At 36.5% G+C, this 27,391-nt stretch overlaps 1 protein-coding gene across 5 annotated transcripts in view; it reads left to right on the plus strand.

Annotated features, from left to right (window-relative positions):
- Window positions 1-2,737: 2,737 nt before the first annotated feature.
- Window positions 2,738-27,391, plus strand: part of LOC138616434 (sodium- and chloride-dependent GABA transporter 2-like) — a 318,896-nt gene continuing 294,242 nt past the window's right edge. The window contains exons 1-15 of one of the 5 annotated variants that reach the window (XM_069690723.1): window positions 2,738-2,819; window positions 4,249-4,451; window positions 4,778-4,912; window positions 5,490-5,630; window positions 5,730-5,814; window positions 5,894-6,026; window positions 6,132-6,266; window positions 7,310-7,407; window positions 7,520-7,650; window positions 7,749-7,861; window positions 7,959-8,096; window positions 8,402-8,504; window positions 9,362-9,462; window positions 10,266-10,436; window positions 10,934-12,307. In XM_069690723.1, the coding sequence (XP_069546824.1) occupies window positions 4,256-4,451; window positions 4,778-4,912; window positions 5,490-5,630; window positions 5,730-5,814; window positions 5,894-6,026; window positions 6,132-6,266; window positions 7,310-7,407; window positions 7,520-7,650; window positions 7,749-7,861; window positions 7,959-8,096; window positions 8,402-8,504; window positions 9,362-9,462; window positions 10,266-10,436; window positions 10,934-11,098 (1,845 nt within the window). In that variant the 5' untranslated portion in view covers window positions 2,738-2,819; window positions 4,249-4,255 and the 3' untranslated portion in view covers window positions 11,099-12,307. Of the gene's footprint in view, window positions 2,820-4,248; window positions 4,452-4,777; window positions 4,913-5,489; window positions 5,815-5,893; window positions 6,027-6,131; window positions 6,267-7,309; window positions 7,408-7,519; window positions 7,651-7,748; window positions 7,862-7,958; window positions 8,097-8,401; window positions 8,505-9,361; window positions 9,463-10,265; window positions 10,437-10,933; window positions 12,308-27,391 lie in introns of those variants that run through there. The other 4 variants (XR_011310593.1, XM_069690722.1, XM_069690724.1 and 1 more) reach the window with 4 other exon arrangements.

Here is a 27,391-nt window from a genome sequence, read left to right on the forward strand (position 1 = left end):
AGTGTATTAAAATGTACAATCACAAATACATGTGGTATAATTATACAGATCAGAAACAATGTGACATTCAAATTAAGTGAATAACAAAATATATAGCAGTGAGCTATACTGAATTATTTATTTATTTGAGAAGCAGAACAATTAAGACAGGGGAGTGACTGCGCAGCTGAAAAAAAAACTGTTTGTTCAAGTTAGGAATGAGCATTTCAAGCAAAACAACTATCCAAGGTCAGTGTGTGAAGATCTGTTTTTGCTCTGTATGTATGATGCAGATGACAGCCTGTTGAAGTGTGCTTACTGTTTCTATATTCTAATCATTGTTTGTCATTAGTCTGTGCTCCAGTACCACACTCACATAAGACTTCTAGCTAAATAAACAACAGAGGGGGACCATTTTGTCTGGAATACATTCTAACCAATGCACCCTAGTGGCCACAAGTTTTTTTTACCCAAAATACTGTCCAGTCCATTCAGGAGAACAGACACATTGATGTTTCCCTGACAAGTGACCTCTAGTGGCCATGTGAATAATGACTGCTAAGCTTAACCTTTCCCTCACCATAAGCATTGGTTGTTAGGTCATATGAGCTGTTTTGTTACAGTATTGACATATGGCCTATTTTGTTGTGTAGATAAACTACTTGTGGGAAAATGTAGTTAGTTTCCCTTAATATCAGCTACCACAACCTTGTTTTACACTTAAAACATTACTGCCATCTGGGATTCTTGTTGAATATGGATCATACATTTTTTTGCTTTTCAACATGCATTTCTGTTTTGCACCCACAAATTTTAAAGGAAACTTTCAATATTAATGTTGGAAATCTCCATTTCAAGAATACTACACCGAAACAGGAGATAGGCAACTCACGTTTAATGTCATGCAGCTTTTAACTTAGGGATCATTTGATTGAAGAAAACAGAGTATGTGTCACATATATATGTATATATATATATATATATATTTTATTTTTTTTATTTTTATTTTTTCCAAACAAACCCCAAAAATATATAACCATTCATTAAAATATTCAAACCACTAAAATTGAATAGTGTTTTGATCTCTCAAAGATAACAGTAAGCTAGTCCATCCTTTTCTCTCTTTTCATCCCTCTATCTGCCTCTTGTCCTGCCTTCTGTGTATTCCTGTAGGTACTCAACAACCTCGGTTTTTCTTTTTTGGGGGTTTGGACCCTTTAGAGCCCCCACACAGTTGGTTTGGGGTAGTGGATGGCCCTGGAGCAGAGGTACTGGGCACCTCATCAGGCTCTATTGAGTTAACTGCTGTGTCAATAATATTGAGGGGGGCTGATGGAGTCCCTCTACCTCAGAGCTTTGAATTGCTTCAAAGAATGGGCAGTTCAAGTCTGTCACCTCTCTACCATCTGTCCCTGATTGAGTTTGTGGTAGTGTAAATTAATCAATAAAAGTCTGCCCTCATGGATTTGACAATTTGACAGTGGAACAGCCCCAAGGCCGCACAGACTTGACGCTAACGGACCTATCAGTCGCGGAGTGGTGGGCATGGAGATTTAGCCAAAGTTAGTGAGTGAGCTTCAGTCTATTGTTTATTTGTCCAGCCCACACTGGTTCACGCTCACAGTAATTTTTTCTCCAGGTCTAAAAATGTACTACCTGTCCTGATTTCTCTGTGTGTATGTTTACTGGATTAATTACTGTAACTGCTTTGGGGACTTTATGTTGATCTTTTACTGGTGTTTCTACTCTGCTTTTTGTGTTACTAATCGAGTACCCCTTGTGAGTCCTGTCTTCATTTTTGTAGAAAATCCAGCAGACAATGTTAAAATGCACCTGTCGAACTGCCTTAACTTGAAAGTATGTTTTTTTGTTTCACTCTTCTTTATTCTTATAATTGTGAAATGATCAATACAAGATGATTAATTTAAAAAGGCTGGTTGTGGCTAAGATGACAGACGTGGTTGCCCAGTAATCATAAGGTTGGTGGTTCAATACCAACCTCCTCCTGTCCACATGCCAAAGTGTCCTTGGGCAAGAGACTGAACCCCAAGATTTAACAAATGCAAGTGAGCACCTTGCGTGGTAGTTCAGTCACCATTGGTGTGTAACTATGTTCTGAATGGATAAGTGGGAGGCCAATTGTAAAGCTCTTTGAGACTGCTAACAATATAAGTGCAGACCACTTACCCTTTAAAATCTCTGTAGCTTTAATTTACTAAAGAGAACAATGAGACTGAGCAACGAAAGAAATCTTATCCTCTGATTCTGTGTTTTTGTTCCTCTTGTTATGCAATGTAACATGAAACAAAAGCTGGAAAAACCTGTCTGTGGTAGCCTTCACACTCAGCAGAAGTCAGCAGAACTTTGTAAAAATACAGTGATCTGAAATACTTGTAAACATAATTGATGCACAGTAAGCAGCACTGTTTTTGCATCAATTCGTTCCTAAACAAAAACAGATATTGTTGTTGATTCATGACTACCTAGGAACTACCTAAATAAACTAAAACGATTTTTTTTTTTTAAAGTGACCTGGCTCTAGAACAACAGGGGGAAACAAATGTGCTGCATGTGAGCCTGTGGCCCCCAGATAAAGGACCCCCCCCCCCCAAGTGGTTATCTGTTGACAAACAGACAAAACAGACACCAAATTTTGTGGGTGTGCCGTGTGGGTGTGGGTGTGGGTGTGCACGGCACTGGTTTCAATTGGTTCTCAAGAAAAAAATTGCTTGTGTTAGTCTCAGTGGCCACTCCTCACAGACACCCATTTTCACTCAATTTATTTTTGGAGAAAGGCAGGCGTTTTATTTCCAGAGGACGAACCATTTGAGCTTCTCAAGGTAAAGTGTGCATCTTTTAAGTTTGACGTCTTATTTTAAAGTAAAAACTTAGCTCATGTTTTACTTTTTCTCAAGATGCTAATACAAATATTTGAAGTAGTTATTAAAGCAGTTAAATCCAGAGTATACTTAGTTTTTACTGCAGCTATACATCGAAATGTAAAATTGAAGGCAAAGATTATACATATTACATCTTAACTGTATTGTGTGTTCCCATTTGTTGCTGTAAAGGAAATGTATTTGATCCTAAATTTAAAACATCTTGAATTAAGTGGAGGTGTATGTATTCTCGTAATTTTTTTGCATATCTAATAAGGCTTATCTGTTAGTTATCTGTTAATTATAAACATTTTAATTTAGAGATAAAATAATTCTGATGAAAAATGGATTAAATGCAATTCAGATAAGATTGCATGAAGATTGTATTTTGGTGAAAAGCAGAAAATTATAACAAAATAAACAATTGGCAGACAGTATCACATATTGTCTATCTGGTTATTTGACCTTGTTAGTTTTAAGATAGTGCTGTTTTAAATAGCTCATGATTTTGGATTTTTAGTCTTTCAATTTTAGATGCTACTCTTACAAAAATATTATACTTATATACGTTGTATATAGATTAGAAGATTACAGTGCTATTCAGTCCTGTATCGACTGACCATAGGATCAGTAGGGTCATTAATGATTAATAATGATCCCATAACTTGTCATCCAGTGTCATTGTCAGATAAACATTTAAATTGGATTGTTTAATGACCAAGTACTTGTAAATCTAATGTCATTTCTATGAGCCTAAGCTATACTTATTAAATATTCGCTATATATTCAGTATGTCATCTTAAACTGTGGTAAATACTTGCTTAACATCTGCATGTGATTGCGAGCATGCCAAAGTTAGCATTTAGCTCAGAGTGAAGTCACCTCCAGCAAGTGATGGAAATTGTGTAGATGAAATAAAGAAATCAAAGGAGACCTTTCTTGGTGACAATACAGTGATGTTTACTGGCAGCTGCTTGATCGAGGAGAAAGATCACAACAATGTGTCTCACAACGGCCTAATTATAATTAAATATTTTTTTTAAGATAAGGATGTGAATGTGTCCTTGGAGTGATTCTGCCTAACTGAGAGTCAGCCAGGCTGTCTCCAGTGTAATCATAATCAACACCAATCTTTACATTTAGTTCATAATGTCTCCTAATGGTCGAAAGTGGGATTTATAGTCGTTTCCCCCCTTCAGGTCCAGCATCTAGTATATCATGTAATAATCCCTCTTCAGTGGAAAAATTTAATATTGAATAGAGACCTGATGAATTAAATCACTGGGAACATGGAACAGAGTCCAACGTGTATACTGTGTTTTCAGTATTTAACATGGTATGTTTTCTGGTGTAATATGTACTGACATACACTGCTTTCATATTTACTCAGGCTAGAAATGGATCAAACACGAAACGCCCATGTGAAAATGAATCTGATGAACTCCGGGAACAGACCAGAACCTGTTCAACAGAAACCTCAGGAGAGGGAGCAGTGGGCTAGTAAGATAGAGTTCATCCTTGCAGTGGCTGGACACATCATTGGTCTGGGAAATGTCTGGAGGTTTCCGTACCTTTGCTACAAAAATGGTGGAGGTAAGTCTTTGTTTTTGTGGCCAGGTTTCCATTGCGTATAAAATATTGCAATGTACCTGTCTTTCTGGGGATTAAGATGATATTTGGTTAATAGTTGGTTTGCTGGGCAGTATATGGCTAATGACACCAATGAAAAAGAAACTTAAATTCTGTTGTTGTATTTATAAAGTGAACAGCAAAGAATTATAATGGCTCCAACCTCAAAGGACTAGCTGAATAAACAGATCTCCTAGCTCGACAACTACTATGCTTTTTACAAAAACATTATCTGTGTGCACACGTTTCTGAATTGTGATCATTATTTGTTGATATGTTTTTTTTTTTAGGGGTTTTCTTTATTCCATATATTTTGTTTTTGTTTACCTGTGGCATCCCGCTCTTCTTCCTGGAGACATCTTTGGGCCAGTACACCAGTCAGGGTGGAATAACATGTTGGAGAAAAATCTCCCCGCTTTTTGAAGGTGGGTTTGTAAATTGGATTTTTATCATCTCCAAAAACCAGAGCACTTTTAAAACATTTGTGTGTGATGTTGAATAAATGGGTAAAAAAATGACCCCCCCCCTCCACACACACACACACACACACACACACACACACACACACACACACACACACACACACACACACACACACACACACACACACACACACACAACTTTAACTTTTAACAATGTACTATATTTCATTAGCTTATCCTATGTTTTTAACTCTTAAGCTGAAAAGTAACTAACTAAAATAAAGCAAAGGTAGGAAAAAAAGTGAAATATTCCACCTTGAAATGTAATGGAGTAGATAAAGTGGTATAAAGTGGAATAAAATAGAAATACTAAGGTACAAGTGTCTCAAAATTTTACTTCAGAATGGGCAGTTCACGTCTGTCACCTCTCCACCGTCTGTCCCTGATTGAGTCTGTGGTAATATAAATGACCTAAATAATAAAAGCTTAGTGCAGCTTCAATCGATTCGAATTATCTCAATAAACTTAAATAGTATTTATGATCATGATTTCACAGTATGACATAACTATCTCTCCACAGGCTTAGGTTACGGAAGCCAAGTGGTTGTTTTGTACACTGGGGTGTATTACATCATCATACTGGCTTGGACATTTCTCTACCTGTTTTCATCCTTCAGGGCTGAGCTTCCATGGGCGACCTGCAACAACAGCTGGAACACAGGTACCAAGACTTTATTTAGCATTCATTACACATACAGCTGTGAACTATGTTTACCTCTTTCTTCAATTTCCCCAACCTCCATTTATCCTTTCATGCAAGATGGCTGTTTTGAGCATGGCCACAATCAAACATCCCCTTTGCTCCTGCATGGAAACATTACATCTTCAGTGGTCGAATTTTGGGAGTGAGTATCATGACTTGAAGCATGAAATGGCCTGCGTTTTTTTTTTTAGGTCTATAATACTCACTAAATTGTATTACAGGAGGAGAATCCTGGGCTTGTCTGGTGGAATTGATCAGATTGGCAATGTTCGTTGGGACCTGGCACTTTGCCTACTTCTTGCCTGGGTATTGTGTTACTTCTGTGTCTGGAATGGAGTAAAGTCTACAGGAAAGGTACATCACAAACCTAATGTTTAACTGTAATGTCCAATTTAATTTGAACGTTTCTGCTTCCTTAAAGTATTTGATCTTAAAAAGTGGTACAAATACTGACGGCAGGTGGTGTACTTCACGGCCACATTTCCATATGGGATGTTGTTGGTGTTGCTTGTTCGTGGTCTTACATTACCGGGGGCCAAAGAGGGGATAATGTTCTACCTCTACCCAGACCCGTCTCGCCTTACCGATCCACAGGTACTGCTGTTACAAATTCAGCTATTGCTATTTTTTTTCAGTCAAAGTGTTCTCTTAAAAATGTATTTTCTTATACCACTATTGCAATATAAATGGTTAATGGTCTGCACTTGTCGAGTGCTTTATCACCTTGGCAGTCTCAAAGCACTTTTAAACTGTTTTACATTCACCAATTCACACACTAATGAGGTTGAGTTGCCATGCAAGGTGCTTGCCATCAAGACTACATTCACACACCGATGGTTCGCCATCGGGAGCCACTTGGGGTTCAGTGTCTTGCCGGAGGACATTTAGGCATGTGGACAGGAGGAGGTGGGTATCAAACCACCAACATTACGATTATTGGGCAGCCACCTCTACCATATGTGTCTCTGTATGTCAATATTTGCACTTGGTTTTTAACTTGGGACACTTGGCCAAAAAAGCAGGTGACCTAAAGTCCATAAGAGTTTATAGGGCAGAGCAGTGCTTTGAGCTAAATGGAAATGTCACCAAGCTAGAATACTCAAAATTACAATGATAATATGCTAATTTTTAAGCCAGCATGTTAGCAAGCTAACCTTTGTTAATTACCATTAAACACAATACAGTACACGGTTACTTGGTTAAAAAATATATTAGATAGATCAAAAAAACAACAACGTGTTGACCTGATAATTGTGTGTTGTAACCTACCTTATAAATTATTAGATTTGAAGTTAAGGGATCATCAAGTTTATCAGAATTTATGTTTGCACCAAATTTGATGACAAATCCTCTCAGAGTTGTTGACACAGTGCACTCAAACCATAACTGTCAACCTAATTGTGGCTGAACAGATAAAGTAAAAAAAAAAAAAAAATCACCAAAGTGTATGAGCTTCTCTTTGAAGTGTGAATATTGTTGTTGTAGAACATTTTACAGATACTGTCGCTTGCTTTCACTTTGGCTGACACTGTTAAGGTTTTCCTACTAGTAGCAATTAATAATATGTAAATGTAATTTGTATGAAACGTGCATGTTAACTAACAAAAACTGAACATAAACTCATTCAAATCTCTCAGGTATGGATGGATGCTGGCAGCCAAATCTTCTACTCCTATGGAGTTTGCACAGGTGTTCTGACATCATTAGGAAGTTACAACAAGTACAACAACAACTGCTACAGGTCTATAATTTTATGTCTTTATTGGCTGCTCTCAATTCAGTTTTGTTCATACTGCCTACAACAACTTATTGTAATCTAGAATTTTTCTAACGCTTGAATATTTCACCTACAGAGACTGTGTTTACCTGTGCCTGTTAAACAGTTTAACCAGCTTCATAGCTGGCTTTGCCATCTTCTCTGTGCTTGGTTTCATGGCAAAGGAGCAAGGAGTGGATATATCGATGGTGGCTGAATCAGGTATGAAAGGCTGGCGATGCATGTTTTTCAGAATCCCAGAACAATAATGTTGTGAGTAGCTTGAGACCATGACAATTTTTCTCCATGAACATTTGCAGGTCCAGGGTTGGCATTTATTGCTTATCCTCGTGCTGTGGCTCTAATGCCGCTTCCTCAGCTGTGGGCGATTTTCTTCTTCGTTATGATCATCTTTTTAGGATTAGATAGTGAGGTAGTATCACGTTGTATTGGTCAATTTGTAATGTAGTTCTTAGATACTGCAATACAATTCCGTTGTAATAATACAAAATAATCTCTCATCCCCACAGTTTGTTTATCAAGAGGCGCTGGTCACAACCATCTCTGACATGTATCCTTCCTTCTTTCAAAACAACTGTCACCGTAAACTTCTTCTTCTTGCCATCAGTATTGGAAGTTTTCTTATTGGCCTTCTGATGGTGACAGAGGTGAGTGGTTTTAGATATTAATTTTCATAATCAAATACAGTTGGCCTTCATCTACAGTACATATCAATGAAATAAATGAAGTTAACATTTATTAGGTTTGTCATTTGGATATATCTATGAACAGAAGACAAAACATTTCGCTTTTAAGAACCATATATACAGGAATAATAGACCTTTAACCTAAAGTACATTGTACTTTTTACTGAGCCTGTACATGAACCATCTCTCTTGACACTGGTCAAACACTGTGCATAGTGGTGTATGATTGACTTTTAGTAATGGACACTGTTTCTTAACATTTGCAGGGGGGCCTCTATATTTTCCAGTTGTTTGACTACTATGCCTGCAGTGGGATGACACTCCTACTTTTTGCTGTTCTTCAGTCTCTCTGTATTGGATGGGTTTACGGTAAGGAACAGTTTTAACTTGGAAAAAACTTACATCTATCCATCCTGTTTTACAAAAAAGTACCTTTCCGTAATAATAATAATAATACCTTTTATTTTTATAGCGCTTTATTTTAACTTGAGTTTTGTAGTTTCCCGCCTGCTTGTTTAGCAAGTGATGGGACAAAAAAAGCACAACATTAATTTATGTTTTCTCAATGTGATCATTGTTTTTTGTAAATTAATCTGAAATTTGGAAGGGTTACGGAAGCAATATACTTGAGGCCCATTACAGTTCACATGTCTGATGAGTATAAGTAGCTTTGCTCAAACCAGAAAGGTTGATAACACCATGATTTTAAACCACAAATCTTCATTTTAGAATTCATTCACTGCCTCTTTATCCATTTATCTGTAAATTCATGTACATTTCACTGCTACTTGAAATGATGTATAATGCACTTTTTGGCTACCTGCTGCATTTGCAACATTTTTATTTAACTATATCTATTCTTATTGTTTTCTTTGCTATATCTTGTAAGTTTTTAAATATCATATATTTTTTAATTCTTGTTAAAGGTGAAAGGGAGATTAGCAAAGTAAGAATTTCATTCTATGGTGTCACCGCCTGTGTTTGTACTGCAGATATGACATTAGAAATCTCTTAATCTCTTAGTTGAGATCGCCAAATCTACATAGTTGGCAAGTATGTATGAGTTTTGAGGAAATTATGCACATAAAATTGACAATACTTGTAGTTAATGAAATATTTTTCACAGAATCCATTCAGTTAAGTGTTATAACAAGCACAATAAAGCATTGTTTTACAATGTGTAAGACAGTGATGCTAAAGTAACTTGCACTACTTATTTTCTTCAGGTGCCGATCGTCAGTATGATAATATAAAGGACATGATTGGATATCGACCATGGCCTTTTATGAAATATTGCTGGCAGTACTTTACACCAGCTATATGCACTGTAAGTATTACAAATGTAGGCGTGCCTGCATTCTAACTTTGTTAACGCTATTGTAACAAGCGAGTGTATCTGACAGCTGCCAGAATCTTCTGCTTCGAAACTTGTCCATGTCTCAACCAGATGGATCCAAGTTCCACTGAAGAATCACAGCACAGCAACTCAAGACTATTTAATGTCACTTGAGTGAAATGTTTAATGAATTGGTGTAAGATTTAAGCTCATCACTGCCATGGTTCTCCTGAAGATATCTTTTGGCAAATAGATTTTTTATATTTGGCCAAGAAATATTTATTTACATTAACTTTTAAGAATAAACTGAGACCAAGATTCACAATCATTTTCAAGCATTGCACTGACAAAAACACAAATCCTGTTAAAGGCCTGATAATTTCACTTGAGTTTGTTTTATTCTTTTGTGTCAAAAATACACATATATTATAAGCGGTAATACAATTAGATTTAGTTGAAAAAGTCTCATACCACATAGAACAGAGACAAAGCTGCACATGGAGATTAGATATTAGCAAAAGTTAACCTTACTAAAAGTTTCCATGTGAAAGAAAGAAGAGGATTAGTTGTTGATGGAGGTGAATCAATAAACAGTGTTGGTATGAGGATATGATCGATAGTCATAGTTGTTTTGTTATGAACATTATTCGTCAGCTTATGCAGTGCTTTGCCTGAACATCAGTCTCACTCTCTAATGATCTTTTACACTAAATAAAATATGCAATAACTAACTGAATTTTGGTAATTTTGGATTGATGCCTTCTTTTCTTTTCTCTTTGCATCTGTTTTTTTAGTTCACATTTCTCTTCTCTGTGGTCAAATATACGCCGCTCAAATTCAACAATACTTATGAATACCCCTGGTGGGGATACGCCATTGGAGGGTTCTTTACTCTCTCTTCAACACTCATGGTTCCCCTGTGGATGCTGTATGCTGTGAGTGTCACACCAGGAACATTGAAACAGGTACAGTCACATGACAAACATAAGTCAAAGAGTTTGGAATGGTTACAAACTAAAAAACATGAATGCGTAAATCAGTTCCTGATGGAGATAGTTTCTGTTGGGTAAAAGAAGTCCAGGGATATCTGTTGCCTGAATAACTGAGTAAATTAATGTAGCAGACAGAGGAAGCTTTGAATTTCATTCTGACATTGACAAACTGTTTTACATGTGGATCAGTGATGCTCGGTTGTTTAGTAAGGTTAGTATCAGTACTGATACACTGATATCGGCAATGATACAATGAAACTCAAAATTGTACCGATTCAGCCTGAACTGTAGGTGCAGTCGTTCACCATGCATTAGCAAGCTACATGTTACTTATGAACTATTTGGCAGTCAGGATATTTGCATTATTTGATGCCAAATTTGCATAAAAGTTACTTTTTTGTGTGTGTGACTATTATTGTTAACATGTAACAGTTAATAATGGCCAACTGTCTCACTCTTTCCCCACACAGAGACTGAAACGTCTGTGCACTCCAGCAAAGGACTTACCTACTGCAACTTTAAAGAAAGCCTCAAACCCTGAAGCATTTCAGACGTTCACAGACTTGTACACACTGCGCAAAATAGAAAATTCCAGTGAGAGGGAAGACAGAACGCAAAGATCATCTTTTATTTAAACTGCAAGGAATAAATAATTGAAAGACAACCATAACAGTGAGGATTGCAGTTCCTAATCAGTTATACTCGGTTACCCAAACTGTCTAAAAACCAAGGTGTCAGGGAAATTCAATTGTTCAGGCCTGACACTCTCAGAGACTACTCTGATTTGCTGATGCAGGTGGGGTAAAGGTCCCTGTAAGGACACCACGACCTTATGAACTAATTGTCGAAGATTAGAGTGATCAAGCTGAGACTGGAGACAGCCTGGCTGGCTCCCAGTTAGGCAGAATCACTCAAAAGGACAGATGCCCTTATCTGGAAGAATGTATTCCTGTATGGGCCTTTGTGAGAGTTAAGGCATTGTGATCTCACTCATTGATTGAGCTTCTGCCAATAAACATCACTGCATTTTCACCCAGATAGGTCTTTGACTTCTTCACTTCATGTCCATGATATCCATCCATCCATTATCTGTACCCGCTTTATACTAAACAGGGTCACGAGGGAGCTGGAGCTTATCCCAGCTCTCTTTGGGTGAAGGCAGGGTACACCCTGGACAGGTCGCCAGTCTATCACAGGGTCAACACATAGAAACAGATGGAAACAAAGACCATTCACGCTCTCATTCACACCTAAGGGCAATTTTTGTAGAATTATCAATTAACCTGAGATACATGTTTTTGTATGATGGGAGGAAGCCGGAGCACTGGGAGAGAACCCATGCAGGCACTAGGAGAACATGTAAACTCCGCAAAGAAAGTCCCCGGCCTAGAATCTAACCCGGAATCTTTTTGCTGTGAGGGGACAATGCTAACCACTGCACCACTCTGTGCCGCTTCCCTGCCACCCCACATCAAAGATGGTAGAAGCTCTGAGTTTATCGTAATGTTAAAATGCTCTTCTGAGTTTTCTTCTGACTTTTTTGCCCTGGATTTAATCTCTCTGGCAACGTTCAACCTGCCTTGGTGGAGGTTCTGGGGCAGTATTAACCTTGTAAAGAAAACGTGCAGACACCCCCCAACTACACTCAAATCATTTGAACTGATCGCTATTCAAATATGATACATGAAAGGACAGAGCTCTCTTTAGTAAACCACAAACTAAAACATTTATGTTTATTGCGTTTTTTTTAATAATTTGTTGTTGACACTGATAATGGTAGTTTGTTTTTGTTTATTGTACATTTATATTAACTGTACGTAGATGTTTTTGCTTTTCATTATTCATTCTCCCCAGTAAATTTAAGGTGTTGAAAAAGGCAAAAAGAAAAGTTTTGGAATCCTTCATTTTAAAATGTATAGTTTAAATTTTGGCATTTAGATGAATTTAGCTATAAATACTTCTTTGTTAATGTTAATAAAGTAGTGACATACATACTGCATGAAAAACTTATGGTTAATAGATATATGAAACACGTAATTAAGGTATGGCGATAAAGAAGTAAAGAAGTTTACACCTGCTCACCTTTCACACCTGAAACTGAGGGAAAACTGGGTCTGTCTCAATTTATGTACTTTGTACTTGCACATGTTATTTTGAGTTGACATAAGTGCGTTCTCACTGACACGTTAGGCAGCATGTAGTGAACTACCAGTTGCGGTCAAAAAACTGAGTATCACACAGTTTCACATTCTCTTTTGCATCACAACGTAACAACCATAACAACGACAGCAGAAAACATAGAAATCAATCCCGCCAGAGCATCCCTCCAACAGATCCAATCTAGCACCAACCAGTATGAAACACTCAACTCTTTTCAACCTCAGTGGATGGACTCTGGACTCTAGAAGAAAAGGACATACAGTCTCTGTGTCAGACAAGTGAAGTGACTTACGGTGCAATACCACTTTAGGCCACTAAAAAAAGCAACAACAAAAAAACAAAAACAAAAACAAAAACCTCTTTCTCTATGGTCCCCATTTAACTTCTCTCATACAAAGTCAATACATTTTTTTCCCCACAAGTTTATATGATGTCAGTTGGTAAATTTACTTATGTTTAGTAGGTGGGCAATCTGAAGATAATTCCATACTTATATGCCCCTAAATATTCCACTCTCAAAATCCTCATATCCACATTAGGATTTTGAGAGTGGAATATTTAGGGGCATATTTAGTTTGATTGACTTCTTTGGATCCAGTCAGGTTTGCAGATGAGGTAGGCAAGAGTAGAAGACCTTGGGTTCTCAGTCAGATCCACCTCCCCGGCTCATCCAAATATGGTCACTTATTGCTCCAAAAAAACCAAGATGACGATGAACAAGATGCCAATGGGTGATGTCAAAGTGGGTTGGTACTTGGTCTCAATTCATGTTCTTTCGTTAGTACACTTACATATAGTACACTTAGTTGTTAGCACATTAATGTAGTGCGTGAATTTCAACAGGTTAGTGATGTCTCATATCACACTGCCCAACTTTACTCACCGGAAATAACCATAACACAACCGTAGCATCACGTGCCAACATATCTGTCAGCTTTGTTTGGTTTTATTACTGAAAAATGAACATGCTTTCATGCTCTCTGTTTCATGCACACAATAAACCTACTGCTGATTTCTATCCAACAGCAGTATAGTGTTACTCAGTAAACAATAAACACTTTTGGTGTAGCGTTCTGCAACAGATGCAGCTTCCTCGGCCTCCGCAGTTTGAAAATACTTGAGGTCAAGGGTCCCACCGTTTTACTACATAGTCATGAAGGTGACTGTTTAGTGTCCAGAGTTCCAACCTTAATCTGTGGACCGTTATGAGCACACCATGTGGGTAGAGTGCACTGTATGTTTCCATACTTGACTGTGTGGATGCACTTACGCAAGTGTGCAATTTGAGACACAGCCTGCAGGTCTGCTAGCTGGAATCCAACATGTTCACAGCTTATATTGCAGAGTAATTACAGGGCATTTAAAAGCATCAGTATTCAAACATTTTACACTTCAATTGGTCTAAGTTCAGGCTTGGACTGCAATATAAAACTTAACATCTATAATACAATAAACTTAATTACATTAACATAAAAATGAAAAAACAGTAGAACATAGTAAATATGAAAAAAGCATTACTCTTACCCAGTTTTTGGTTAAGGGTCATTAGCTCTTTATTTCATATTTTCCTCAACCAGACCAAAGCTCACTGATAACAGCATACCCAGTGTTTAATGGTGGCGGCTTCATTAATTATTGTCAAATAGGCTTCCAGAAGCTTTGACTCTAGCAGCTACTTTTGACAAAAAACCTAGGATACAGAGCAAATCACTCCTCTTTTAATGTCAATGAACTGGCTGCCAATGAGTAACATGAGGGGAATCTGTTTGAGAAATCATTTTACATGTTATTTGTTAACTAGGTCCCAGTCTAAACCAGTTGGACAGTTACACAAGTTTTGTCCTCCATGCTCTGTTCTTTATTCATTGAAATAAACTAATGCAGTGTCCTAACTTTTTAGATTTGGCCTGTGGGAGGCGCTGCAGGTCTGTAGTCAACAATCCTGCTTCAACATCAGTGTATTTCACCCATAGACTGAGTAGGACTCTGATCTCTGCTCCATACATGCAGCAAAAAAGCCTTACATCTTATATTTATGGTTATATATAGAGTTATAGCCATATTAAGTACTGTGTGTGTGATTTGCAGCAAACAGCAGAGGTAATGAAACAGTTATATAGAGAACTGAGCACCACTGCTCATTTTGTTCCGCAGAGGTTGACAGTAGGACTGTAGTGACCTGTTGGCTGACCTGCTGCAATACACACAGATACAGGAATGACGATGAAGTTAGTGTTGTATTTTATTTTATTTTATATCAGTGTGGGCTGATGTGTTAAAATATTTTAGTAGTTAAAACAAAACCTGTTCCACTACCACTTAAAGACAAACTGACACTATATTCCAAGATTACATGTTAAGTTACAAAAATAAACAACAGATGGTAATGCATTGAAAATCATAGTAAATCACTTAACAAGCTCAAAAAAAAAAAAAAAAATTTTTTACATAGCACGTTAAACATTCCTCAAAAATACATATATGATTAAAATATATAGAACTGACGGTTGTGAAAAAAATAAATCCTAAAAGTTTCCTGAAGCATCATTCATAATCAAAGAACTTTTTAAACTACACAAGCAGAGGCCTTCAAATTGAGATATGGTGAAAATCAGCCAGAAGTAAAACCACTAATAGAATCAACATAAATTATATATTCCAATTGTATTTGCATCATTGCCAGCACTGCTGTTATACCAGCATTAAACAACAATTTCTATTGTTCATTGACTGAGTGAATTGTGCTGAGCGTGACCACTGACTAAACTGTCACATTACATTACAGTGCAGAAGGGGTTTGAAGGTTCAATACCTTTGCTGTGTTCCAAATGGCGTACTTGTGCACTAACACTCACTATTTTGAGTGCATAAGAGCGTTCACACTGTCAAGTACAGAAACATGCAGTGAACGACAAGTACCATGATGATGCACTCAAAACATTCCAAAAAACAAGTGTAAAATGCTGAACACTTTCCACCCTAAACGTTGCCATCTTTGCTCTGTTGAGGAAGGGGCGGGGCCACCGGCGTGAAGAATTTTCAAATTAAGGCCCCGAGGAAGCTGCAGATGTTACCGAACACCACAACGTTATTTTTTCACTCCAACTGGTGTATAAAAGAATCAATGTGTCTATTGAGTGTGTTAAACAGAGGAAACAAAAACACATTCATTTCTGAGTAAAATAATTCAAGCTGCAGATATTTTGGTGGGTGATGTATTCACATGATGAGGTCATTTCCAGTCAGTGCAAAATGACAGTGTGTGAAACTGAATTACAAACTTTACTGAGGCAGGATTAAGCTATTGTGTTTGTGTGTGTGTGTGTGTGTGTGTGTGTGTGTGTGTGTGTGTGTGTGTGTGTGTGTGTGTGTGTGTGTGTGTGTGTGTGTGTGTGTGTGTGTGTGTGTGTGTGTGTCCCCTAATACTGAAACATGCTGAAGAGAATATAAAAAAGATCTTTAGAGGGTGGCCCAGCAGTACATGCGATGTTGTTATTTTTGAACAGTATTTTATATAGACTACGAACTGAATGGTTACTTAATGATGATAAGATGAATGGTTAAAGGATACATGCTGTTTCTATGTAATAATGAGGAATTTGAGCTTTAACTAAATATTTAGTCATTATTCTGATGACACTTAAAAGACCCATTGGAAAATGTAATATTGTAAAAATATATCTCTGCATAGGTGTTCTGTGGTTGCTAATTATAGCTATCATTGTTGGTTTTTTTGTAATTGTACTAATTATTACTTATTTCTCAATGACATTATCAGAAACTGGACTAAAAATGTTGTGGAGATGTTTTTGAAACATTAGAAAGACTGGTGTAATTACTTGATGCAGTATCAATGGCTTGTAATGTCTATGCATGGGAGAGAAGTGAGGTGGAGAGGAGAGCATTAGAGCATAATCCTCGAAGCACTCTGGGAGCGGAGATCAGATGGGGCACTGGTCTCATCAGGCATCACAGGGAGTCTGTGACAGCAGAGCCTGAGGGAAAGTGTTCACTTTGTGTTATTCACACTAAAATACAATAACATCGCAAAATACTTTGACAGGAATTACATCTTAATTTCAATATTCAATTCAATTTCTCCCCCCAAAACTCCATAGTCTTGTAATTAAAGGGTATCTGACACACTGTTGAGTAACATCCTGAATGTATTCCTCTGGACATTACATATAGTCATCCAACCAACAAACTAATCAATGTGTCTGTTACTTTTATTCTATTCCAGGTATTTGGGACAGAAATCAGAAATACACAGGTGAGGAACATATTGCATATATTTTCAATTTTTTGACTATATTTTTATACAACTCTTATAGTCTCTAAGGGACCTTTTACTTTGTATTTTTTAGCTGCACTAATTAAGTGGTGGACATCCTTAGAACCCCATATGCATTTAAAAAAAGATGTTTTTATTTTGTGATAAATTGTCGGAGTAATTAATTGCTAAAACGCCATATCCAGCCATGCCTCATATTTTACTTATTAAAGGGAGTTACTGCTTTTTGAGAAATAAATTATGACACAAAATTCCCCAGGTGAGATAAAAAGAAGGAAAGTGGGTGAATGAGACACTCTTACTTAAATGTGCATGAGTTAATTTTGCAACATACTGGATGTCATATGACCTTTTTCAGATAGTGAAGTGCCACCTGTTGTAAAATATTTTTAAAATTATACTGTCAGGGAGGTAGGTAACATTTTGTCATATTTTTACTGGTTGACACTTGGTGGGATACAAAATGCCCTAGATTGGTCGTATAATACGTCTTCTTGACCTACTGACAGATTAGCTGCTGTTCCTGTTTTCTTCCTGTTACACTTTCAACACACCAATCCTCCACCAAGAGTGTGTTAAGTACTTGCAGGGCAGAAAGCTAATCCCAATTAGGTGTTGTTTACGTGTGACTTTAGGCACGTCACGCATCCTATTGATCCAAGTTTTTTTTGTCTTCTTACCTGCCTCAGGATTATAAATAAATCTCATTTAGTGCTCAGCTCTCATACCGTCATTGTACCAGATGCCAAATAAACAAATCTCCACGTTGACCTTCAAACCATGTTAAAATAAATCTTCCATCTATCTATCTATCTATCTATCTATCTATCTATCTATCTATCTATCTATCTATCTATCTATCTATCTATCTATCTATCTATCTATCTATCTATCTATCTATCTATCTATCTATCTATCTATCTATCTATCTATCTATCTATCTATCTATCTATCTATCTGTCTATCTGTCTATCTGTCTGTCTGTCTGTCTGTCTGTCTGTCTGTCTGTCTGTCTGTCTGTCTGTCTGTCTGTCTATCTATCTATCTATCTATCTATCTATCTATCTATCTATCTATCTATCTATCTATCTATCTATCTATCTATCTATCTATCTATCTATCTATCTATCTATCTATCTATCGCTCTATCTATCTTGAACACACTGTTGAGGTTCTTTTCAGTCACAATCCTGTAATTGATTGTTTGAATTTACTCTATTGAAGGTTTTCACTGTCTTAAATAACATGGATATGTTTTTAATCACAAAGATAAAACAGCTAATAGATTATTTCATTATACTGGGAGGCATACTGGGGCGGAGGGGGGGGGGGGATGGTGTTTACTAAACAGAAACATTTCTTAAAAAGAGGAATTAAAAAACGTTATGGTTGTACTATCCTTAGGTATTTGTATATATTTCTATGTATATATATATAGACTTACAACTTATTACATTTTAGAGGGAAATTCTGTTCTTTCTGCACCTCAAAATTTATTTGACAGTTTTAGTTACTTTTAAGATGAAGATTTTACACTATAGATATCATAACAAGCTTTTAAAATACTTAAAGCTGTTGTCTCCGACCTGTTTGTCTTCTGATGTCTTACAAAGAACAGTGTGCAGTCTGGGTCGCAAGGAGGGTTGTTACAATGAAAGCAAAAATGCAAAAAAGAAATGCTGATTGATGCATCCAATTAGAAACAACATATCTTGTTTAATTTTGTAGACTTGGTGGCGAGCATTGGGAAAGAAAAGAGACTCTTTGTTCTCAAAGTCACCGGGTGGTCAGTCGTCAAGAGGCACAGAAGTGGATAGCCATGCCAGTTTAGGGTACCAGGGTCTTGAAATAAATTTGAGCTTCAACAGGGAGCCAGCATAGTGAACGGAGAAGCAGAGGGATGGGAAAACTTTGAGGATTGGCACCACACAGAAGACATTATTGTTGTCTTGCTGCAGATTAGAGCCTGATTGATAGGTCAGTGGCTGATATTGGCCTATCACAGATATCTATGGTCATCAGTGTACATGTTGGCTTATATCCGCCAACATTTTTTTACAGAACTTAATGCAGAAATAATGCTTGGGCTGGATTAGACATTGCTATTTTTGTTCTTTTTTTAAAAATAGTATTTTAAAATTATAAAATTTCCAGTGAAGTTTTCTGTTTAAGTGCACCGGTATGAGTGTGGACAATAAACTGGAAAATGACGACCTCCATCCCATCCTGATTGAGGATTAGGTTTTATCGTGACTCTATTTTATTTAAATATTGGAAAATAAAAATTAAAGCTTATCTGTCAAAACAATCAGTGCTATTTTAAATCAGCAAAGGAGTTTTTGTGTCAGGTGTCCTTCTATATAAAACTGTAAATGATGTAGCTCAAAGTAGCTCCACATCCAGCAGCTATAACAGTAACAGGCTGCATACACACTAATGCTTCACTATTAATAATCCAAAGATTTTATATAATATAATATATCAGTCAGAGGGACCAAACCTTTACTTTAATGATTTAACCACATTTTTCTGAGAATACTTATGTACTTTTACTGTAGTAGGATTTGTTTTTTGTAGGAATTCTTTTACTTTTTTACATTACTGTATCGGTACTTTTATTTAACACGAATACTTCTTTCACTATTGTTAGATACGAGCAGTAAAGACAGATATGATATATGGGGAAAGAGAAGAGAAGTTTGACACATAGTGTAGGCCTGGCCGGACGGAAATGAAACCAGGTATATTTGCACCCACACAGCATGGGCCTTAACCAATCAGCTATCGGCTGTCCTGTAATCACTTTCGAAGATGAAGTGAACTGAAGGAGACAGGTGCCACCTCTAATGTGCACCATGACTCCCAGACATCCGACTCAACACCTCTGAACTGCGTACAAGGTGTGAATCCAATTTGTGAGGATTGAAGATTAGAACGGGACAGACCTCTCGGGTTTAACAGCTTGCTACTGTTAGTGACAATTTTTGGATGCAAAGCGGATAAACACAAGCTCCTTGGTCTGAAAATCCCCCTTGTGGGAAGTGGCACACTTTTTAAAGCTGTGACAGATGGTTTCCGTTTTTTACATCCAGGTCATTCCCACAAATGTATTACTATTAAAATTTGTAAAGATCACTTTCTCATCTATAGTTTCAACAATATGAATGTTTAGTTAGAAGAAATGTAATTTGCTTGTCCATAGATTAAAGAAAAATAATGCTCAATTTAGTTACTTAAACTCAGTACGAAGCTAAATTAGCTGCCGTACAAAGTAGATGCTCTGTTTTTGCGGATTCAATTCTCATAAGTAAAGAACTAATTTTATTATATTGTCAAATGATGTTACAATAGAGAGCTACAAAATCACAACAAAGTGACACAGGAAGATGTTTACCTGAACACAAATAACAAAGTGACTTTTATTTAAATGTATAGGGAACTCTGAAGTGAAGCTGAATTGCACCTTTTTGAGTTACGCTGTCCAACAAGTATTAAAAACAAAAAGTGCCTTGGAATAAAAAATAAAAATGTATATTCAGTTTTTATTATTGCATATTTGTAGACCTAATAGCTTCTTACTTTGACTTGCATTCCAACTCTAAGTATTTTGAAACTATATTTTCAGTTTTATAATAGCTTTTTGTAACTCTGAACTAAAACACATTTACTGTATTTATAGAAATCTTTTACATTTTCTGTGACACTATGAATTTAAGGGAATCATAAAGAATGTGATGAGTCATGTCTTTGAACTGTAGGAGAAAGCTGGAGCACCCGTAAAAAAAAACATGCAGACACAGAAAGAACATGCCAACTCCATAAAGAAAGGCCCCAGCCAACAAGCTTTGAGTCCAGACACTGCTTGCTGTGAGGCGACAGTACCGACCGTGGCTGTTGATAATTCATTTAATTCCAATAAATGTAATTATTGAGCAATTATTACCAGTACAAATATCGTTAAAGTTCAAAATGGTCAGCACTAAATCAAAAAGCTCTAAATAATAATATTTACATTACAAATATTGAAATGCTTTGAGATTTCCTATACTGACCCAATGATTAGTCACCATAGCAGTTTATATAAAGTTGCTTCAGAAACTATTTCTTTTGTTTACATATCTGTGATAAATTAAACACAAAAAGAAGTCAACTTTATTTAAAAGGTGGTGTAAGTGTAGAGTCCTGCAGGGAATTTATGTGTCAATTTAAATCAGATTATTGCTGACACTGAATCTAGAAGTAAAATCAGCTGATTTTAATACAAAGGGAGTGCAAGAATATTTGGTTAGATTATCATTAATAAAGTTCACTAAGCATTCTCTGTATATAGGTGACTTGTACATTATTTTTACTAGGTGAAACAATCTGAATTGCGTTGTGATTACATTCACAAATAAATGACTAGTTGCTACACTAGTTTGCTTTGTTTCAAAACTTAAAATAATAGACTTAAGTGAAAGCAAAATGGTTCAATTATAAGGGTATTATACTTAAAGTGTAATGAAGTAATGGACTTTTGAAACTCTACTAAGGTAAACTTGCTTTCTTATGACAGACTAGATATTTGTATAAAGGGATTACCTCAGATGCTCGCGATCATTAATTACTGCAAGACAAAACACTCGGCCCAGCCTGTAATCTAGTTAATCAAATTGGTATTAACCCTAATAATCCATAATCCTATAGTGCAGAGAAGCTAAACAATTCTAATTTAGTTTCAGTAAACTAAAGGCTTCATGAGAAGGAATTGGATCTTTTATGTTTGTATATCTAACTCAGAACAACCAGTATAACGCATAGTGAATTTACGAACAAAGTCCAATATCTTTACGTGTTGTGTGTTTTTTCCATGAATAGGTGACTGTAGTAAATGGATTATTTGGAAATACTGCCGCTGTAATTAAAAAAATGGAATAGATGTCACTTAGACATTTATCTGGTTATTTAATTAGTATTAAGATGCTGAGTGAGGCAGCCAAAAAAATTATTTTTGAAAGTCTTTAACTTATTAAACAGCACCAGACATCCTCCTGAAGGACCTGAAGGTTGTTACAGTAAAGCTCTGCTGAGCAACCAAATGTTGTCAGACCTAAAACAAAATTGTATGTAAAGTTCTGAAGAAATACAATGAAATGTGTTCAACATTAACCCCTTCAGCCCCAGGCCATTTTTTTTTTTTTTTTTTTTAATTTCCACCTGAAAAAACATTATTCTATTTAATTCAGTTTATGTATATAGCACCAAATACTAACATGGATTGTCTCAGGGCAGTTGACATAGTAGGATCGCGACCTTACAGTAATATGGAAAGAACTCCAATGACTCCCCCCTTGAGTAAACTAAAAGTAACAGTGGAGAGGAAAAACTCCCTGCTAACAGGAAGAAAGCTCTGGCAGAACCAGACTCAGGAGAACAGAGAAAGGAAAAAGCATAGACGAACAATACATATTAGGAGACAGAGAGGAAAAAAGTACAAACTACATGAGAGAATTGACACATATGTCAATGACATGCAATAGTGGCATGTAAATGCATGGAGGAGTGGAGAGGTGCTTAGTGCATCATTGGAGGTCCTCCAGTAGCCTAATCATACAGTATATAGCAGTGTAACTCCAAGTCAATTCCATCAAACATTGACAATTTTCCTTCTGCTTGATGAAAACTGTAAAGTGCAGAGTAGATAACATCCTTACAACAATGAGTCAGTGGCACTATTACGCTGTTTCGACCTTGAATCAACACGTGTCCTGGTGTGATCTGGTCTGGGACGCTTGTGGCCACATTCTCTTTGCAGTGGAAACGCAGTGCGTCCTCAATCCGTCCTCTACCACATTTGAAGACGGCCTATTCAGCTGACGTCCTCTGAATAAGATATAAAAATAAATGCAGCTTGTGTTTTTTCTGACTGTACTGTCACATTATAGCAGGTTCGTCATTTGGGGATTCCCCCCCCCCTCAATTCAATCTTTCACATGAAGTCTCTGCTTGCTCCTCTTCTATTTATTTTGTTACCAGATAAAACTCCTGTGTGATTGTGCCGAGCAGAGCTGAACTGTGCAGACATCAGGACAGTTTTACCGCAAACTCACTTTATAAAGCCGCTTTTTAGCTGTTTAAAACACAGCTGGACGAGGCTTGTTTCAACGAATTGGAAACATGTCCATTTGCATGTAGAGCATGGAAGTGAGATCCAATCTTAGTTGGTCACTCGGGACGCATGTGGAGACGCATGAAATGGAAAATTCTTTAAAATAACAGCATCTAGGACTTGAATATTTAACTCACTATAAGACTAAAGGTTTGAAGGGGTTTATGATAGCCCAAAAAAAATCTGGGAATTTGAAACAAACAGTGGAAATAAGTACTTGAGAGTAGTTTGAGAGAAAAACTAAAAACACTGAATTCAAGGCTCAGATGCTTCTTGTTATTCAAGTAGAGAAGTTAAGAATAGTGTTTAGTTGGAAACAGACAGCAGTAAATTAAACGGTTTCTTTGCTTTAGCTATCATTTGCCACTCTGTTTAGTTATAGTAATTACCTTTAGCTCACGTGCTTTCAAATCAGAAACAGTTTTTATGAAGTATCTCTTTCCACTGCCTGTTAATTAAAACAACACTGTCTTCAACCCAGAGCCTCCTGACTTTGATTAACCACTGCCATTGGTTTACCGTCAACATGTAAATTAATACCCCAATGCTAAGGAGGTTAGGCAATTACTATAAAAAACAAAACTTTCTCAGCATTTTGCTTTGTAAAAAAGTTTTAAATTTGGCTCATATCGCTATTTGGCAGTTTTTAAACAAGAAGAATATCGAAATTTTTTTGGTACCAAAAATCCAATATTGGTTGGGCAGTTAGTAGTTTAGCCTTTATGCCATGAGGTAAAATTTCTTTGTTAAAACTTCTTAAAATTTTATTTACAGTCTGATTGCCAGTCTGTTTTGAAAAATCTGTCTGGAGTACTGTTTGTTTCTATGGTGTAACTATCACTGCAGCTTGCACATCAACGTGCCATCTGAAATCCTGTTGAGAGATTATCAGCTCCAGCCCAACTAAAGGGATAACAACCTAATTAGATGAAAACAAAATTAAACAGAGTCTTCTCTTAATGATACAGGTTAAACAAGATAACAGGTTGTTCAGTAACCGTAAAAGTGCTGTATTGCATTTAAATATACACACGTAATGTTTGAAAGTGCAGTTCACTCAGGAAAGGAAATCTCAAACTGATTTAGAGACAGAGATCAGTGGGTGGATAGAAGTTTGTATATGCTGCTTACTTAAAGAAATGGGCTACTTGTGGAATTGTTTCACTTATAATTGATGAATAACTGTTTGGTAAAAGTGTATAAACTTAAAAAAAAAAAAAAAAAAAAGGAAAAAGTGAAGAACCTCTCTCTTGTAATGTGATCTCCATAATTCCTTATTCCTTATTCCTTCGTTCTTAACCCCCCCCCCCAAAAAAAAAACAACAACAAAAAAACCAAGACATTATAACAAGGGATTATGTGCTGAATACCCAGATCCTATTAGCTAATCTTCTTGTGCATCCCCTGGGGGCTATATAACCATGTATTGCATATAAGAAGTTTGAGAGCAGAGTCTGCTGAAATTGAAAGTCCTCCGAAGAATCTCTTTCTCTGCCGATCCAACAACTGACTCGCAAAGATGGCATGGGAAGGAGGTTTTGAGCCCAATGGCACAGAGGGCAAGAACTTCTACATCCCCTTTTCCAACAGGACTGGGCTTGTAAGGAGTCCCTTTGAATATCCACAGTATTATTTGGCAGACCCATGGCAGTTCAAATTACTAGCTGCCTACATGTTTTTCCTGATTTGCATGGACCTCCCCATTAATGCTCTGACCTTGATGGTCACAGCTCAGAACAAGAAGCTGCGGCAGCCTCTCAACTTTATCCTGGTTAATTTGGCTGTGGATGGATTCATCATGGTTCTCTTTAGATTCACAGTCACCATTTATTCTACTCTCAATGGCTATTTCTCCATGGGACCGACTAGCTGTGCTATTGAAGGATTCATGGCTACACTTGGAGGTAAACTTTTAGAAAAATGGTGATTAGCCATTATCACACATGGAGATTATTATTATTATTATTATTATTATTATTATTATTATTATTATTATTATTATTAGTTTCAGTGTAAAGACAGTGATAGATTGTGAAATCTTTGATGATGAGTGGCTGAGAATCACATTTGTATATTAATGACTTGGAGAGGTTTTTATGAGCCTCTGTCATAATATTCTGTAAATATTTTCTAAACCAAAAATGTAGAAAACAGATATTAAATACTTGCATGAAACGATTTATTGGTTGTTGCTTTCTTTATTTTTTTTACATTTTAGAGGTTCAACAACTCAACTTCAACAAAAAAATCCACAATTGCAAATATTGCATTGACAGTTTGTTGTTGCATTCTTCTTTTATTCGGTGTAACATTTAAATGACAGTTTTAGACATGATAATAAGTAGAATAATGAATATGTAGCAGAGACTTTACAGAGTAAGATGACTTTTTTTTTCAGAGTTGTGAAAAAATAACAGCACTAGTGGTGATAAAGAAAGATTAAATCTGCATCCTCTATCAGCTTTAGTTAACATTCATATACAGGTATAGTGTGACATAGTATTTTTTACAAAGCAAATTGAGAAATTCTTAATGCATAAATTAAAATCTAAGTTTCCATTAAACATTATTTTCCGTAAAGGCTCAAAATGGCCCTATAACACACCCAGCTGTTCTGTCTTTGGGGAAAACTAAGATATCTGATGCTTGGAAATTATACCTTCATATATATATATTTTTGCACTTGTGCACCATTTTTCAACATTTGGCAGTTTGGTTGTTGCCTCTTGCAGAATTTGCCACAGTTATTGGATGGATTTAGGCTGTCCCAGTATCTTCATGTAATCTCAGACCAACTCCACAATGGTGAGATCAGAGTTTTCTTCAGGGTGCTCAATGTAGGCGGGGTCAAATATGTGACTGCCCACATTGAGCACCGCACAGATCTCCCCACGTAGTCAGGGGTCCTTGGAGTGCTGAAATTACAAGGATAATTCAATTTAAAGTTTGTTTGGGATTTAAATTTGGGTAAGCTAGTTCTGATTTGTACATTTCTCCATTTGTCAGGGGAAATCTTTTCTGTAAGAGTGTTGGCTGTATTGGATATATTCAGAAATATTCAGAAAAGATGGTTCACATTCACAGTTTGGCTGTTGCTGGTTAGTATTGTAATGTAATTTTGCTAAGCACAGAATTCTAATGGGCATATGAGCACATTCAAATTCTTCAATCAATGTAATAAATCATTAGCGGTAATGTTTACATTTTCTTGTCACTGATCCAAAAATGATACAAATTCTACAGACGTAAATCTAATTGTATTCAGATTCAGCTTGCCATGGAGGACTGTGGAAGAGCCATTGAGTTCTTGGACAACAAATCCACTGATGCAGATGTCGGACAGGCATTTCACCTGAGGTTACAATGATAAAAGATCCCAAAATGTAACATTATAATGGAGTAAAGAGCAGTGTTCATGAGTCAAGAATAGACTTTGCTATATTTTTATCAACTCAGAAAGTGCATTTTTTTTGGTTGGAAAAGACAAAAAACAAATTGTGCTTTTTTTTTTTTTGTTACCAATCAATTACTGAGTAGCTTATACAGTAGAATGTTGTATTTGTAATGTAGTTAACAGTAAAATACAGCAAATGTACATCTTGTTAAAAATGCACATAAACATGAATTAAATGTTAATCCTTTTGTCAGTATTTTACTGTGTATTTATAATGAATTTATAAAAGCAGTAGCAAACCGTGAATTCCTGCAACAGCCAGATGCCGTTATTTTAAATTAACATGCTAGCAATCATGCTGACAGTTCTTTACTGTTTTTTGATGGGAACATTTTTAACAGTGTACCATCTGTTGCTTTACTCCTTCTTGACACTGAAGATGGGTTTTTATTATTTGTGTTTGGGGAGGTTTCCATTCTGCTGAATGACTGTAGGAACAATGTAATTCCTCATTATCTTCACAATTATTTCCTCAAATCAGAGACTGCAGGATACTCAAATAGCAATTGTGTTCATCCATCTATCCATTTCCTGCCGCTTAGTTCTAAAGCGCACATTGTACTGGCACATTTTGATAGAGAGGGAGCTGAGCCAGAAGGCTAAGCTAAATTGCCTAAATGTGTAGCTGAATAATACTTTAGAAATAAATGTGAATTGGAGAAAAACGATATAGGTTCCCTGCAATATACTGACATTTGTCCCATTTACTTTCACCAATCTACTTGGTAATTATTGAGGAGCTACTTAGTAACCACTCTGTAAGGTGTTTAACTTTTACTGGAGGGGGCACGGCACACATATCGTGGATTAGTAAGGGAGCTATATGAATTAATGGAATTGTCCTCCGTACTATGTGGCACCACTTGAGGGTA

Source organism: Brachyistius frenatus, unplaced genomic scaffold (genome assembly GCF_029030835.1).
Source record: "Brachyistius frenatus isolate BFR_SWC_R1_liver_20210118 unplaced genomic scaffold, ASM2903083v1 Contig_10, whole genome shotgun sequence".
Lineage (NCBI taxonomy): Eukaryota > Metazoa > Chordata > Actinopteri > Embiotocidae > Brachyistius > Brachyistius frenatus.